Raw genomic sequence first — 13,152 nt, 5'->3', positions numbered from 1 at the left:
TGCATATGTGTTGCATCTTGACAGTCAAGAGTGTAAGAGCAGGGTCCAAAGTCCAAAGAAACAACATTACACACAAAAATCCCTCCATTCACTCAGCTGTGCTCTTTAATAATGATTTCGCATTCCCAAAAGGAGACCTTCTCCATCATTATGCAGTGCACAGCAGTATTTTACATTTCTATTTCAAGGCTACACTTTCTTTCCAAGCATACCTCAGTATCCACAGACCAGAAGGACTGGGCCACCATCCTTCAGTGCATAAATCAAATCAAATCAGCCTTGGTCCTCCATGCCAAGGCTTTGTTTTGATAGAAACTCTTGCCTACTTGCCGTTGACTAACAAAATATGGACTAAAAAAATGTTAACATGCTTGCTTTATACCCATGTTAACATGCTTATTCAATGTGTATTTTTTTACAGATTTTCTGGAGAATCAAACAAAGGGCAAATCTGTTCTTGCAGAGTTGGTATTTTGGCAGACCAATATGAGTAAGCTATTTTGTACAATTGCTTCCAACAGGTCTTAGCAGGTCACCTGTGTGTGCATGTGTGGAAAAGATTACTGGGCTTGAGCTCCCACAAAACACTCACACGGCATTGTTGTCAAAACAGACAGGTTAAGACGATCAATTTTTCATCTTCTTAACAAAAGAAGACTTCCGAGTGAATTGTATTGAATCTAAATGCTGTCAAGAGCAAAAAAAAGCATTTGTAAATGTACAATGTGCAGATACTGTATAAAGGATTCATATAAATTATTAGAGCAAATGATCCAGGGCACGTTACAGTTCATAACCAGGCATTAAAAAGAGGCAAAACATGCTTTACTGTTATTATTACAAGCAAAATACTGATATAAAAATATAACAGGTTTTTATCATGCTGTTTATGTCTACTTTTCAAGGGTTTCCTGTCATGCTCATTGATATTCAAAATTCAATAAACTGAGGACAAAGACAGGTTTAAACACAACACAACACTTAAAAGCAGCATGGATGACTACTTGTATGTGAAAGGCGTTGCTCATAGTGATTAATCCATAGAGAATTATCACCCAACTCTGCAGTCCCACAGCTCAACAGAGCATTTTGGTGTCTTTTACCTCATTGGTTCATTTTTCAGCCCTTAACTTCATTATTTTGATTCACTCTCATCAGTTGTTTTCAGCCATTGACAGCAGGCAGCTGTTTTCTGTGAAAAAGCCCTAAAATCCCACTGTATGCTACCTCTACACCAAATGACTGAAAATATATATAATAGCAACTAGATGCTGAACATAATGGAGCATTTTGCAAAGAAGAGCAGAATATTTCCCCCACAAGTGAACACACTAGACCAAAAACAGCACTAAAGAGAGGATGAATACTGGACCTACATTCACCAAGTGGCTAGAAACACGACTTCAAATGAATGCTAATGATTCCCCAAATCTGCTGGACGTAAACAGGCAACTGGTTGTTTACAAGTTTACTTTATCAACAGAGGTTTTCTATATTTTTCTTATTGTTAACACATCTCATGTGCAGTGTCAAAAAAATAACAATTGATTGATCCTACTTAGAAGTATTGTGTGTGACTACATATCACAACCTGACTTTGTACTACATTGTAAATTTCTCAAATAACTTCAGTACAGAGTGGTATCAGTCTTCTCATGTAACTCTCAGCAGTGAAGGAACTGCTCTTTTAACATTTGAGAGCCAGCAGAAGAAAAGCATGATATTCATGAGGGAAGGGTGAGGTTTCATAGAATCAAACTCAGATTTTTATCTAACTGGAGCATGTTAGAGGATGCTTAAACACATCAACAGAAAGAGTATTTAAAACAATTCCTCACAACAGGTAATTAAATACGAAGGAAATTCTTCTAAAACAATCTCTATATATGCTATAGAAAACTTGTCAACAGTAGGCCAATACACAAACTGCAGCAAATGGACTAAAACATGCAAAACCACCAGTATGTTCCTTTGAAGAGCTAATTCAAGCAGCACTCACCAACCTTATGGTTGCAGACATATGTTTTCTATCATAGACAGAACTGCTTGGTACAGTATGCTGCCCGAGGCTCCAATGGAATTCTACCATTAGATCACGTTTGATGTATGTCTCTATTGTTTCAGCAAATATTTGCCCTTTATATTCTTGAATCATTATCTTGGAGTTTGTAGTAGTATTCATTTGGCTGTAAATCTAGCAGCGAGTCTTAAGCACATTTATGCAACCTTATTTAACTACATAAATTGGGATTTTGGAAGGTATTGATCACTGGCAGGTACACATGCACATTATTTCTACAGTATAATCTTTACTGGTGGTTAAATACCTATAATCGTGTCCTATGTGGGCGAAAACCCCACAAAAAAAACTGCTTGTTTCAGCATGTCTTCAGCTTTACAAGACAAGCTGAAAAGATGTGAAAGTTTATATTAATCACAAAGGCAAAGCACATGAGCTTCTAACATTACATCTTGTAGAAAGGAGAATACCTAGATCCCACGAAGGCTTGTTGCAAAAAAAAAAAAGAGGCCTTCTTCCCTACACAGAATGCTTTCATGTTAAAACGATGTAATACCCTCAATATAGCATCTCACATACCAAGTATATTCCTTTTCACAGGACCTGGTACTGACTATACCTGTAAAATCTCCATCATATCCCCTAGGCCAGGTGGCTCATGCCAGAGTCTTATCAAAGTATTTTGCATCTGGCTAGATTTCAGCCTTGTATAACACACTTTCACAGGAAAAACAAGCTGACGGATGTGCGGGTAAAACAAACATTCTTCAACCTTATAATGCCTGTTCTGACTGAGACATGCAAATTAATAAATAAGAAAGAAAGAAAGAAAGAAAGAAAGAAAGAAAGAAAGAAAGAAAGAAAGAAAGAAAGAAAAGGAAAGAAAGAAGAAAGAAAGAAAATATATTGTATAAGAGGTGAATTGCCTGGTAAGTTCAAACAACTTTCATCCTGTTTTACAACACAATAAAATGTATCTCACATACTTATATGGAGTGTCTGGTCAGACTGCGACACTAATGGCCTGTTTTGTTACACATACTGTATGAGAAACACCTGAGGGAAGAGTTGGTACCATGTGCATGCCATGTGTGTAACAGCAGCACAAGGTTCTGAAGCCACGGTGAATCCAAATAGGAGACAGCTATATCAATAAGTTCAGTGCACCATTGTTGAGGAACTTGATGACTCCTGTGATAATTCTTGGAAAATTCAACAGAGCAGCACTAACAGCCAAATTTACAAGAATTCATCAGCCCTGCAACCTCTGGGGCTGATGAACCCTCCACACCATCACCAACAATAACACTATAGATATACACAAGACACTTTGATGTTAAATGTTCTCTTGCCATGTGAAACATGTGAAAGGATAGGTTCACAATTTTTCAAGCCTGTCTTAAAACAATAGTCATGTGAACATTAAAACAGGTTTTTCTTGCAGTAATTATTTCTCCTGTTCAGACTGGCCTTTTGAAGATCCCTTCCATAATGTGTTTTCAATGTATATGACGAGGGTTTTAATTGTTTTTTGTGAAATACTTTTTCACTTCTTTTTTTTCCATGACAACAAATTTCATCATATTTACCAAATTTGGTAACCAGTTGCCAATTTGGTCTATTTAACATAAACTGCCATTGACTATTTATCATCATTATTTAATGCATTGTGCAATTGCAGCCAATGTTAGATTGTACAGTACAGGCATATACAGTATCAACTCCAAGCAATCCTGTAAAATTGCGTATGTCAAGGAGGTATGCATTCTCCTACTGCTTTAAACTGCATTTGGGTCTCTAATAAGTATTTCATTCACTGGATTCCAAACTTAAAAAAAAAAAAAAATCACAGTTACATCCACTTCTCAGCAAGGAAAAGAAGTGCAACGACCATGGCTACTGTGTTAAGTATGCTGTGTCAGCGTATTGGATAATTTTCCCAATGTGCAAATGTTCATTATTGTTGTGTCTGCCTTACCGACCACACACAAAATATTGCCATAGTTTCCAACAGATATAATCACTTGAAAATAAGAATCATTGTGTTTTTGTTACCTTACAATGAGCCCTTTATATCTACAGAGGGAGCAGGTCCTCTTCCACGGAGCCACTATGTTGCACCACCATGTTTCTACAGTAGCCCAGAATGGACAAACCAAACACTGGCTCCAGAGAGGGCCTTTTGTGTTTTTCACCGCCACCATAGGTTCTCCTAACATGCTTGGAAGAGGAGGGGAGGAGGGTCATTCAGTATGTTGCAACCTCACCGCTAGATGCCACCAAATCCTGCACACTGCACCTTTAACAAAAACATCTAAGACATGACCGTAAGATTTTGGCATGTGTCTTTCTTGAATTTGGACTTAAACTGAAGAGTGGCCACTGTGTATTGCTGAGAAGGAAATAGAGGATGCTCATAAATCTGCAGTCCTAAGAACACATCTGTTTATTGTTGCTTCTGTTCCTCCCTCGTCTTCTTTTCCCTTTCATCCTATACTGGAAGGTTGTCCGCGCAACTTCACAATGCAAAACTATTTTCATTGTTTCACACTGACTGGTATTTTATATGGAGAAAACTCAAACTGGTGAGTTCTACCAAGAACTTCTTTTAAAGAAATCAGACAATATAAAAGTGTTTTCCTCTAAGTGCAATCAGAATTTTAAAGTCGATGTTGTTTGTAGTATATTATAGTTTTTTGATGGTGCTCTGTTTTATTATATATTCTGCTATATATTTTGTGTCTATCATGCCTATTATGCTTTGGTGAGCTTAAGACAAATCGGTGAACAATTAAGATCTATTCAGTTCTATTCGTTTGGATCAAGCATTGAATTAATCACTACTGTCTGAAAAACATACAAGCAGGAACAAGCAGAAACATCAAACAATGTAACAAACATTTCTGATGAACTCACTGAAACCAGATATGTGATCCGTCAGATATTGAATGCTGAGTCAGTGACACACACACCTCTTATTCATACAGGTGTCACTCCCATCTCTTGTCTGCCTCACCAGCAAAGACGTGCCTGTGCACATACACCACTGTTTGGACAGTGACAAGTTCTCCTTTGTTTTGGTTCAGCACTCCAGCACACTGAAGTTAAAGTGACAATCAAATTAAAGGGCTGATTTTTAGCTTCACATGATCCTTATTGGATGAGCACTGTACAGTCCAATGCAGTGCAGATGGACAATGATAGGGTTACAATTCCTGCACTATTCACCAAATGTGTAAACAACCGCAAATTACAGTGAAGCTGAAAGTCAGTAGCGTACTTACCTCTTTCAGCTATTGTTTCATTTCAAATCTGAAGTGTTATAGAGTATAGAGCCAAAACATACAAGAGAACGTGTCACTTTCCAAATATTGACTTTTCAAATATAGAATGTACATTTGTGTGGCACCTCAACAAAAAGTAAAAGAGAGTAAAAGACACTGTTCTTTCCTTCTGGTGGTGTTTTGTACAAACAGAGATCTACTTATTATTGTTAAAATAAAACCTGCGTAACACTTCTCTCAGCCTCTCCCAAAAACAGTAAATCAGACTTTGGTTTTCTGTTGTAAACACATTCTTCCTGCTGGGAACTTTCCACGCCACAGGGAAATGCAATGTTTTGTCTGGACCCCCCCCCCCCCCACCACCCACTTCGCTATCATCAACAACTCAACATACCTGTGATTACTGCATCCCTGCAGACTGTCTGATGTAATTACCATAAACGCTGCTTTTTTCAGTCCCCCTCACTCAGGATGATATTAAACCATGGGAAAGGGGTTGTGGATGTACAGCACATACGTTTTAGACAATACATACATCATGTCACTCATCCATGTAACCACAAAAACAATCAATTCAGTAGTCTATCTCCCATTTTATTAGCTAGGTAACAGTTATAAAAAGGTAAAAAAAAAAAACTTTTTAGTTAATTAATCTAACAAGTTTAACACTAATTGCTGGTCCAACCAGAACATACAAATGCAACAAGTCAAAGGTAGCTGACAAAACAATCTCCACTCAATGTCCACTTACTCGCTGGTTCCAGGGCTTTCAACCATATTGTGAAGTCTTTGTGGTCAACTTTTGGCAAACATGGAGATGAAATCCTAAAAGTGCTAAGACTAATGGAAAGTTTAAATATCTAGTTTAATGACAACTGAGCAAACTTCATCTGCTGATGAAAGGAGGGCTGGTCTGTAGTGTTAGGATGTAGATTAGTCTACTACAAGTTACTGTTTCACTGAAATAAGTGACTTATTTCAAATCTAAAAAGTTAGCCACCCGACCAACAGGCTAACTCTGCACTAAGGGCCATGTTTCTATGGCAAAACTCTAGTGACTTATGGTAACACTTGCTTACCAGCAGCACCACATGACCAGATGGCTTATAATTTGTGGTTTGTTAACATGTTATGGTGTGAGCAATAAGAAGAGAAAGAGTTTTTGGAGTGTGCAGTAACCTGTTGAAAATATACAACAGTGAGGATATCGTCAACTGTTTGTCCAAGGAAACTCTCCTGAGTCACACTGACATGTTAGCAGAAATAGTGTGAACATGGTCTATAAGAAGCCACAAGCCTCAGCTCTACTACAGGTCTGTGCTGCGTCGAGAAGATATGATAATGGAATGGAACATATGATAATGTTAACATGTTGAAAGTCTATCTTTGTGAAATCGGCCCTGAGTGATACGGTCTAAAGCTTTAAAACAGACATTGAGTGGCGATTGTTTTGTCAATTGCTGTTTCCAAGGTCAAGAATGAGGTGTAAATCCTAGATTCACAATTTAAATGTATTAAAGTTTTTATATTGTCAGTATCAAAACAAAGTGCATTACAAAATGAACAATACTGAATTATACTGTATCAACGACTATAAACATTTCCTATGTAACCAAGGCAGCAGGTTAAGTTTTTCTTCTGACACATCTAACTACTTTATATTTATTTATGATATGAAATTCAAGCTAAATTTTACTGAATTATGTGAACTGTCCAACTAAACATTGTTTAACCTGTTTTCTGTGACAGATCTACGTATGCAAACACAACTGTAATAGTATTTTCCTGAAATAACCTATTAATCCTAACTTTAAGGGTGTGGTTGTCTTGATTTGTTGTTATACACAGTACTAAGTGACAGCTTTTAAATTCATTAAAATTAAGCATTATGTCAAGTGACACCTGAGCTGACTCAGCAGAACAGTGTGTAACATTAATCCAGATCTAGGCAGTTAGATCATTGTAAAGTTTAGGCATTAGCAAAACAATATTTGTTTCCTGGATTAGAATTTATCCAACCAAAGGTCTGAGTTATTGGTTGCTATGTTTTCAATGGTACTTAAAATGTCAAAGAGCTGAATGCTTCGTTGTTCAGTCCTTTCATCCAACAAGCAATCCCTCAAATCTCCAACACCAAAAGACAGCACTCAGTATCTTTGAAAACCTTTAGTCCAGCTAATACTCAACTTTTTCAATTCTGGCAGCTTCACAACAGCTTTTATCTCCCTCTGGCAGCTAAACCTCACACAAACTGCCTGATACTAATCCATAATCTGTCCAGACATTTTATGAAATGATTCAGTGTCATTTTGATGTCAACAGTCTGAAACAACAAAAAAAAACAGATCTTATTTTGCCTTATTTTTGTTTTTCTTGTCATTTGACTCCCATTCAGACAAACTCAGATGATAACATGCATACCCATGCACCAGAAAGCCTGCATGCTTGAACAAACACACCCACGCCCAAACCTACATAAACAGCACAACACTCAGGCCTCGTACAGTGGAGTAACAGTGCCATCCTTCCACTGAATCAGGATTTCTCCTCGTTGTAAAGTAGGGGAGGAGTGTGAGAGACTCATGGCATGTTCTGTCAGCGGGGCTCTTTCGCTGGGCACCGGGGACCCTGGAACACTCATCTCTGGCCTTGGGGTGTACGACTTCAAAACACACACCACCTTCTTCCTTCTGGCACAGCAAGATAAGAGAGAAAGTGGCTTGAGGTACAACTTTTACACAATCAGAGCACTTTGAAATCTGCAAGATTTTTCCATTTTCTCCCCAAATTAGTTTTTCTGATATACTGTTATGTCTTTAATCAACTATTTTCTGTTTTTCACCTCAAATTAATAGTTTTTTTGTTCATTTATATGTATTGTTATTGGTGAGGCCCTAAAAGGGATGCAGGTATCCATAAACTTATCATTTTAATACTAGATTAGATTTAAGTAAAGCCTCCTTACAAAGCTATCTGAGACATACTTTGTGATGAAGGGAATTATAAATAAAATTGTCAACTTTAGTGTGTGTGGTTACATAATTTTGTGTGTGTATTTAGGCACTCACCTGTTGGAGTAAACATTGAGAATAAGAATTACAGTTCCCAGGACCAGAGCCAAAGAGCTTAATACCAGCATGGTTATCTTCCAGCCCATCCCTACATAAACGCAGACCAGGCAACAACTCATTACTTTCACACAACCCACACTGGAATCAACATTTATCCTTTTTCTACATTAAAGAAAGTAAGTCTAAGTAGTAATACTGGTGACAAATTCATGTTTCATGATCCACAAATAAAACCGAAGTTTACAAATGTGTTCACGAATGCATTTTTCAATCCACAAACAAATACCAGCAAAAAAAATGTAAACTATTTTACAAATAAATACAGCCCAATTTGAATGAATGTCACTATTCTACATCTTTATTTCTAATTTCAATTTATTTCATAGTTCATCTAAAAACATTTGCTTCCTGTGCATATAAATCCATAAAAAATATTTGCATACACATTTCTAAATCTTGTTTTTAGAAACTAATCTCTCATGATAATATCAAGGCTCTTATCCTGCAAATAAAAGCGGACAACTCCTTTACAAACACTGCAACACACCCACCACAAACTTTCTCTTCACTTTCTCTTTCATCCATCTCCACCTAGTGGTGGACTCTATGTCGGCACATTGTGGATTTCCACTCTTGAAATTGGACATATGGAGAATGCAGTAAATCTTTTATTGATTAAAGTTTACAAAATTTACCATAGTCCATGCTGAAGAAAATCATGGTAGGATCCGCGGGGGATTTAGTGGTCAGGGATGACAGAGACACATCTATAACAGGATATGATCCTGTCACCTCCACACCCATTAAACCTTCAACTGTAAGTGGAGGAAAAGAGATAAACAACAAGTCAACTAAAAGCACCAAAACATAGGTTTCACAAATTCTGACTTCTTGATCAGCACATATTTTTGATGGAGGAAGAGATGTCTGTCCAATCTAAGGTACTGAGAGGGAAATCTATTCATAAAGGACTAGCTTGATGTAAACACACAACATGAATCAGCATTTCCATGACATCACAAGTCCCTGGGATGCTGTATCCTGGAGTGGTTGGCTGGCTTCCAGCAGGAGGAAAATATTGATTGGTCAAAAGCGCACTTAACTAAATTATATCCAGCCTTGAGCTAAGAGCAGGCATGCTGTAATCTAATCTGCAGCCCACTGCAGAATACAGTACATCATGCAACTGGTATCAGATTTACAACATGAATTTTAGAAATGTATCTCAAAGAACATGGCTACTTTTGCATGTTTTAGCCAATTAATTATAAACTGTACACATTTTATGTTACTGCACACCCAAAATGATAATGATAAATTATTTACTCTAAATAACTGCCTATCTTTCTGTATGCTGTATTCTATTAGTTTCACCATAGTACAAGAATAGATTATCTATCACAATGACTTGGAAGCTGGATATTCTGTAAAGGCCTCATGTCGGTGCATTCAAAGAAAGCAAAACATTTAAGCTTTGAGGATCAGCTGCTGAACAGCAACCTTTTCAATGCCAGAAAAAAAGACTACATTCATTTTCCTTTTCATGATGTTCATGTTAACTAGTTTGTATTTTACTTATTTGTATTCTGATTTTGATTTTCCAACAACGTATTTTGACAATAATGTCAAACACATTATTGCCAATGTGATTTGTAATGAAGGGGTTTTAAACTAGCAAAAAACACTGGCCTGGTCCTGTTATTTTAATTAGTGTCACATATTGTATGAAGACAACATGTCAGTTAACTACCACTAGTGAGCTACTATGAGGTTCTTACATGATTGAGCTTGTCTGTCCACATCAGAAATGGCGTTTGGAAAAATCACAGGTTCCAACGATTTCCCCAGATGGTGGCGAGGTTGGTCTTGATGTTGCTTATGTTTGTTGTCTCTCCCATTGCACAGTGTTTGGTTGTCAAGTGTCCGCCACCTACTGCCCTGCTTATAAACAGTCAGAAGAACATCCAGCTAGCATATGATATTTTATAACTTACTTTAATTAGGTAAAAAAATATCTACATTTCATTCCTAATTTTCAGATACTTTTTAAATAATCAGATTAATGCACAATCAAATGGTATATCACATGGTGACAGAACTTCCTGTTCTTCCTAAATATTCTTTTAAATAATCTTACCTGCTTAAGTTCCCTTGAAAGGAAGACCAAAGTGGATTCTTGTGTAGCACTAAGATGCAGACCCTTCCCTATCAAAGTCAGGTGGCCTTTCTTGGAACAGGACCATTCCTGGCTGCCTGTCTCTCTGCCCATCTCTACTGCTGCTAATCCAGCACCAGTCTCTTCACTTTCAATCCTAAAAATGCAGGGCTGCAGGTAGACACCTTCATACTGCTCTCCAAGAGCAGTCAGACACTCCCCAGTGTGCTGACTGCTCAGTGCCTGGCTCTCAGGGAGCCAATGCCATTCCTGTGAGGGTGAATATGGGTTGCATTCCCCCAGTGACACTTTACTTCCAGTGGTTGCTTCCTGCACCTGCAGACATTTACCCAGCAGCTTGTTTCGAATCTTTAAGCCAGACACCTCTGTGGAAGGGACATGAAGAAAAGTATTATCCAACATATTGTTCTAACTTCATAACAAGAGACTAAAACCTGTAATATTAACATTTAGGTAGTTATTATAATTGGCAAATCAAGGGACTTTCTCACATAAGAAATATATGTGTTGAAAGCAGTGGTGGAAGAAGTATTCAGATCCTTTACTTAAGTAAAAGTATCAATACAGCAATGTAAAAATACTCGATTACAAGTAAAAGTCCTGCATGACAAATCCTACTTCAGTAAAAGTACATAAGTATAAGCAGCAAAACATACTTAAGTATTGCAGTAAAAGTAGTGGTTTGGTCCCTCTGACTGATATATTATTATATATGACATCATTAGATTATTAATACTGAAGCATCAGTGTGTAAACAGCATGTTACTGTTGTAGTTGCAGGAGGTGGAGCTAGTTTGAACTGCTTTATATACAGTTAGCTAGTTTAGTCCAGTAGTTCCCAACCTAGAGGTCAGGCCCCTCCAAAAGGTCATCAGATAAATCTGAGAGGTTGTGAGATGATTAGTGGGAGAGAAAAGAAGAAAAAACAAAGTTCTGATACACAAATCTGTTTTCAGTTTTTGGACTTTTTCTCTAATCTTTGATTTTTGGTGAAATATTGAATCAACTGAACATTTACTGAAATGAAACCATGTGAGAAGTTTTGGGGGAGTTGAGCTCATAAGACTTGGTTTTACAGTCCTGTATTGTAACTGGCAATCATTGCTTGAGTGGAGGCAGGGGTAGAAGCCTCCCTGAGGTCATCAGATGGGCATCCTCCTTCCTTGGTGTTTCATTGATAGGCCTACCTCCACAGGGCTCAATGGTGACACCAAAAATCATCAGCCTATTTTGTGGAGCTGTCGACAACTCATAGACATCTGAAATGTGACCCCGATTACACACTGCTTTTGGTCAAAAACCAAAAAGGTTAGAAACCATTGGTTTCATCTTTAACAATGTGTTGCATTTTAAAAGCTTGTTATATTATCCATTGTGTCAAATCTTCATCTGAAAAGTAACTAAAGCTCTCAAACAAATGTAGTGGAGTAGAAAGTACAATATTTCCCTCTGAAATGTGGTGGAGTGAAAGTATAAAGTAGCATAAAATGGAAATACTCAAAATTCTACTTAAGTACAGTACTTGAGTAAATGTACTTAGTTACTTTCCTCCTCTGATTGAAAGTGACCTGAGGTAAGATAGCAGTTGCATAGTTTACTAGTTGTCTAACATTAAGACAATGGATGAGTTTTGTACTTGGGGACATGAAAACAACGCTCCCAAAACAATTTAAGACATGGCAATTTAATCATTCTTGGGTATATGGCGACCATGTCTTATAAAATATTACTTTAATTCGTCTCTTGTAATACTTAGCTCTGAAGCAGGCATACAAGTGCCCTCACTCATCTCAAAATTAAACATTTGCTCTGAGCTAATAGCTAACTTATGTTAGCTAAATTATTATTATTATAAGGTAAGAGTTAACAAGTAACCTAAAGCTTATGAACTAATAACGTTAACGCACTGCTATATCAATTAATTTCATTACTAAATCCATGCAGGCTTGCAAAGTGTCTCTCGGCTAACGGTACTTGAGATACGACGTGTGCAACTATTCAGACAACTAGCTAGCTAAGCTAACGTTAAACACATTTAAGTTGTTGTTTGTAGGTGAAATAAACAGAGTTACGGGCAGTTTTGCCTGGCTTTGAATTGTTGTCTCAGTTTTAGGCATCGGGATATCTAACGTCCAACCACTAACTAAATCAATCTAACTAAAAAAAGAAACAACGGTTTAATATGTTGATCTGACTTTAAAAAAAGTAATTTATCAACATTAATTTGTTTTACCTTTGAAAATGACGAGGAGAGGCAAATAAACGCACAGCAGTTTTCTCTTCATGGCGATGTCGATGACAGGCACAGAGAGTTTAGGGTCTTTTCGTCACATCAGCAGCAACAAGTGCAAGTGGGCGGTAACAAAACTTCATGCAGCCTTCCTCTCTGCATTCATTACATGAATGGATAGAGACACCATGCATTCCGTCTAAAAAAAAAGGTCCTTTATAGGGGACAAAGTGAGGATCTTACAGGACTTCAGTGGAAAAGCTATTGCTCAAAAGTTATTGTTCATATTTTAACATTATAAGGATGACTTTAATAGGTTTTGCCCATTACTATTTCACAAACCAGTGACATCTCATATACTGCTGCACCTG

General features: G+C 37.3%; 1 protein-coding gene across 2 annotated transcripts; it reads right to left on the bottom strand.

Annotated features, from left to right (window-relative positions):
- Window positions 1-5,877: 5,877 nt before the first annotated feature.
- si:dkey-245n4.2 lies at window positions 5,878-12,936 on the bottom strand. Of its 2 annotated transcripts, none has more exons than XM_044369453.1 (6): window positions 12,785-12,936; window positions 10,513-10,916; window positions 10,154-10,316; window positions 9,071-9,190; window positions 8,373-8,463; window positions 5,878-7,994 (listed from the first exon to the last, which is right to left on the bottom strand). In XM_044369453.1, the coding sequence occupies exons 1-6, from the start codon at window positions 12,834-12,836 to the stop codon at window positions 7,796-7,798; spliced, it is 1,029 nt and encodes a 342-aa protein (XP_044225388.1). In that variant the 5' UTR covers window positions 12,837-12,936; the 3' UTR covers window positions 5,878-7,795. The 2 variants fall into 2 exon arrangements, with proteins under 2 accessions (XP_044225388.1, XP_044225395.1); XM_044369460.1 differs by having other exon boundaries at window positions 10,154-10,313; window positions 12,785-12,932.
- Window positions 12,937-13,152: the final 216 nt, after the last annotated feature.

The sequence above is a fragment of the Thunnus albacares genome, chromosome 2, assembly GCF_914725855.1.
Source record: "Thunnus albacares chromosome 2, fThuAlb1.1, whole genome shotgun sequence".
NCBI classification, from domain to species: domain Eukaryota; kingdom Metazoa; phylum Chordata; class Actinopteri; order Scombriformes; family Scombridae; genus Thunnus; species Thunnus albacares.
This window is presented reverse-complemented; position numbering and strand designations above follow the sequence as displayed.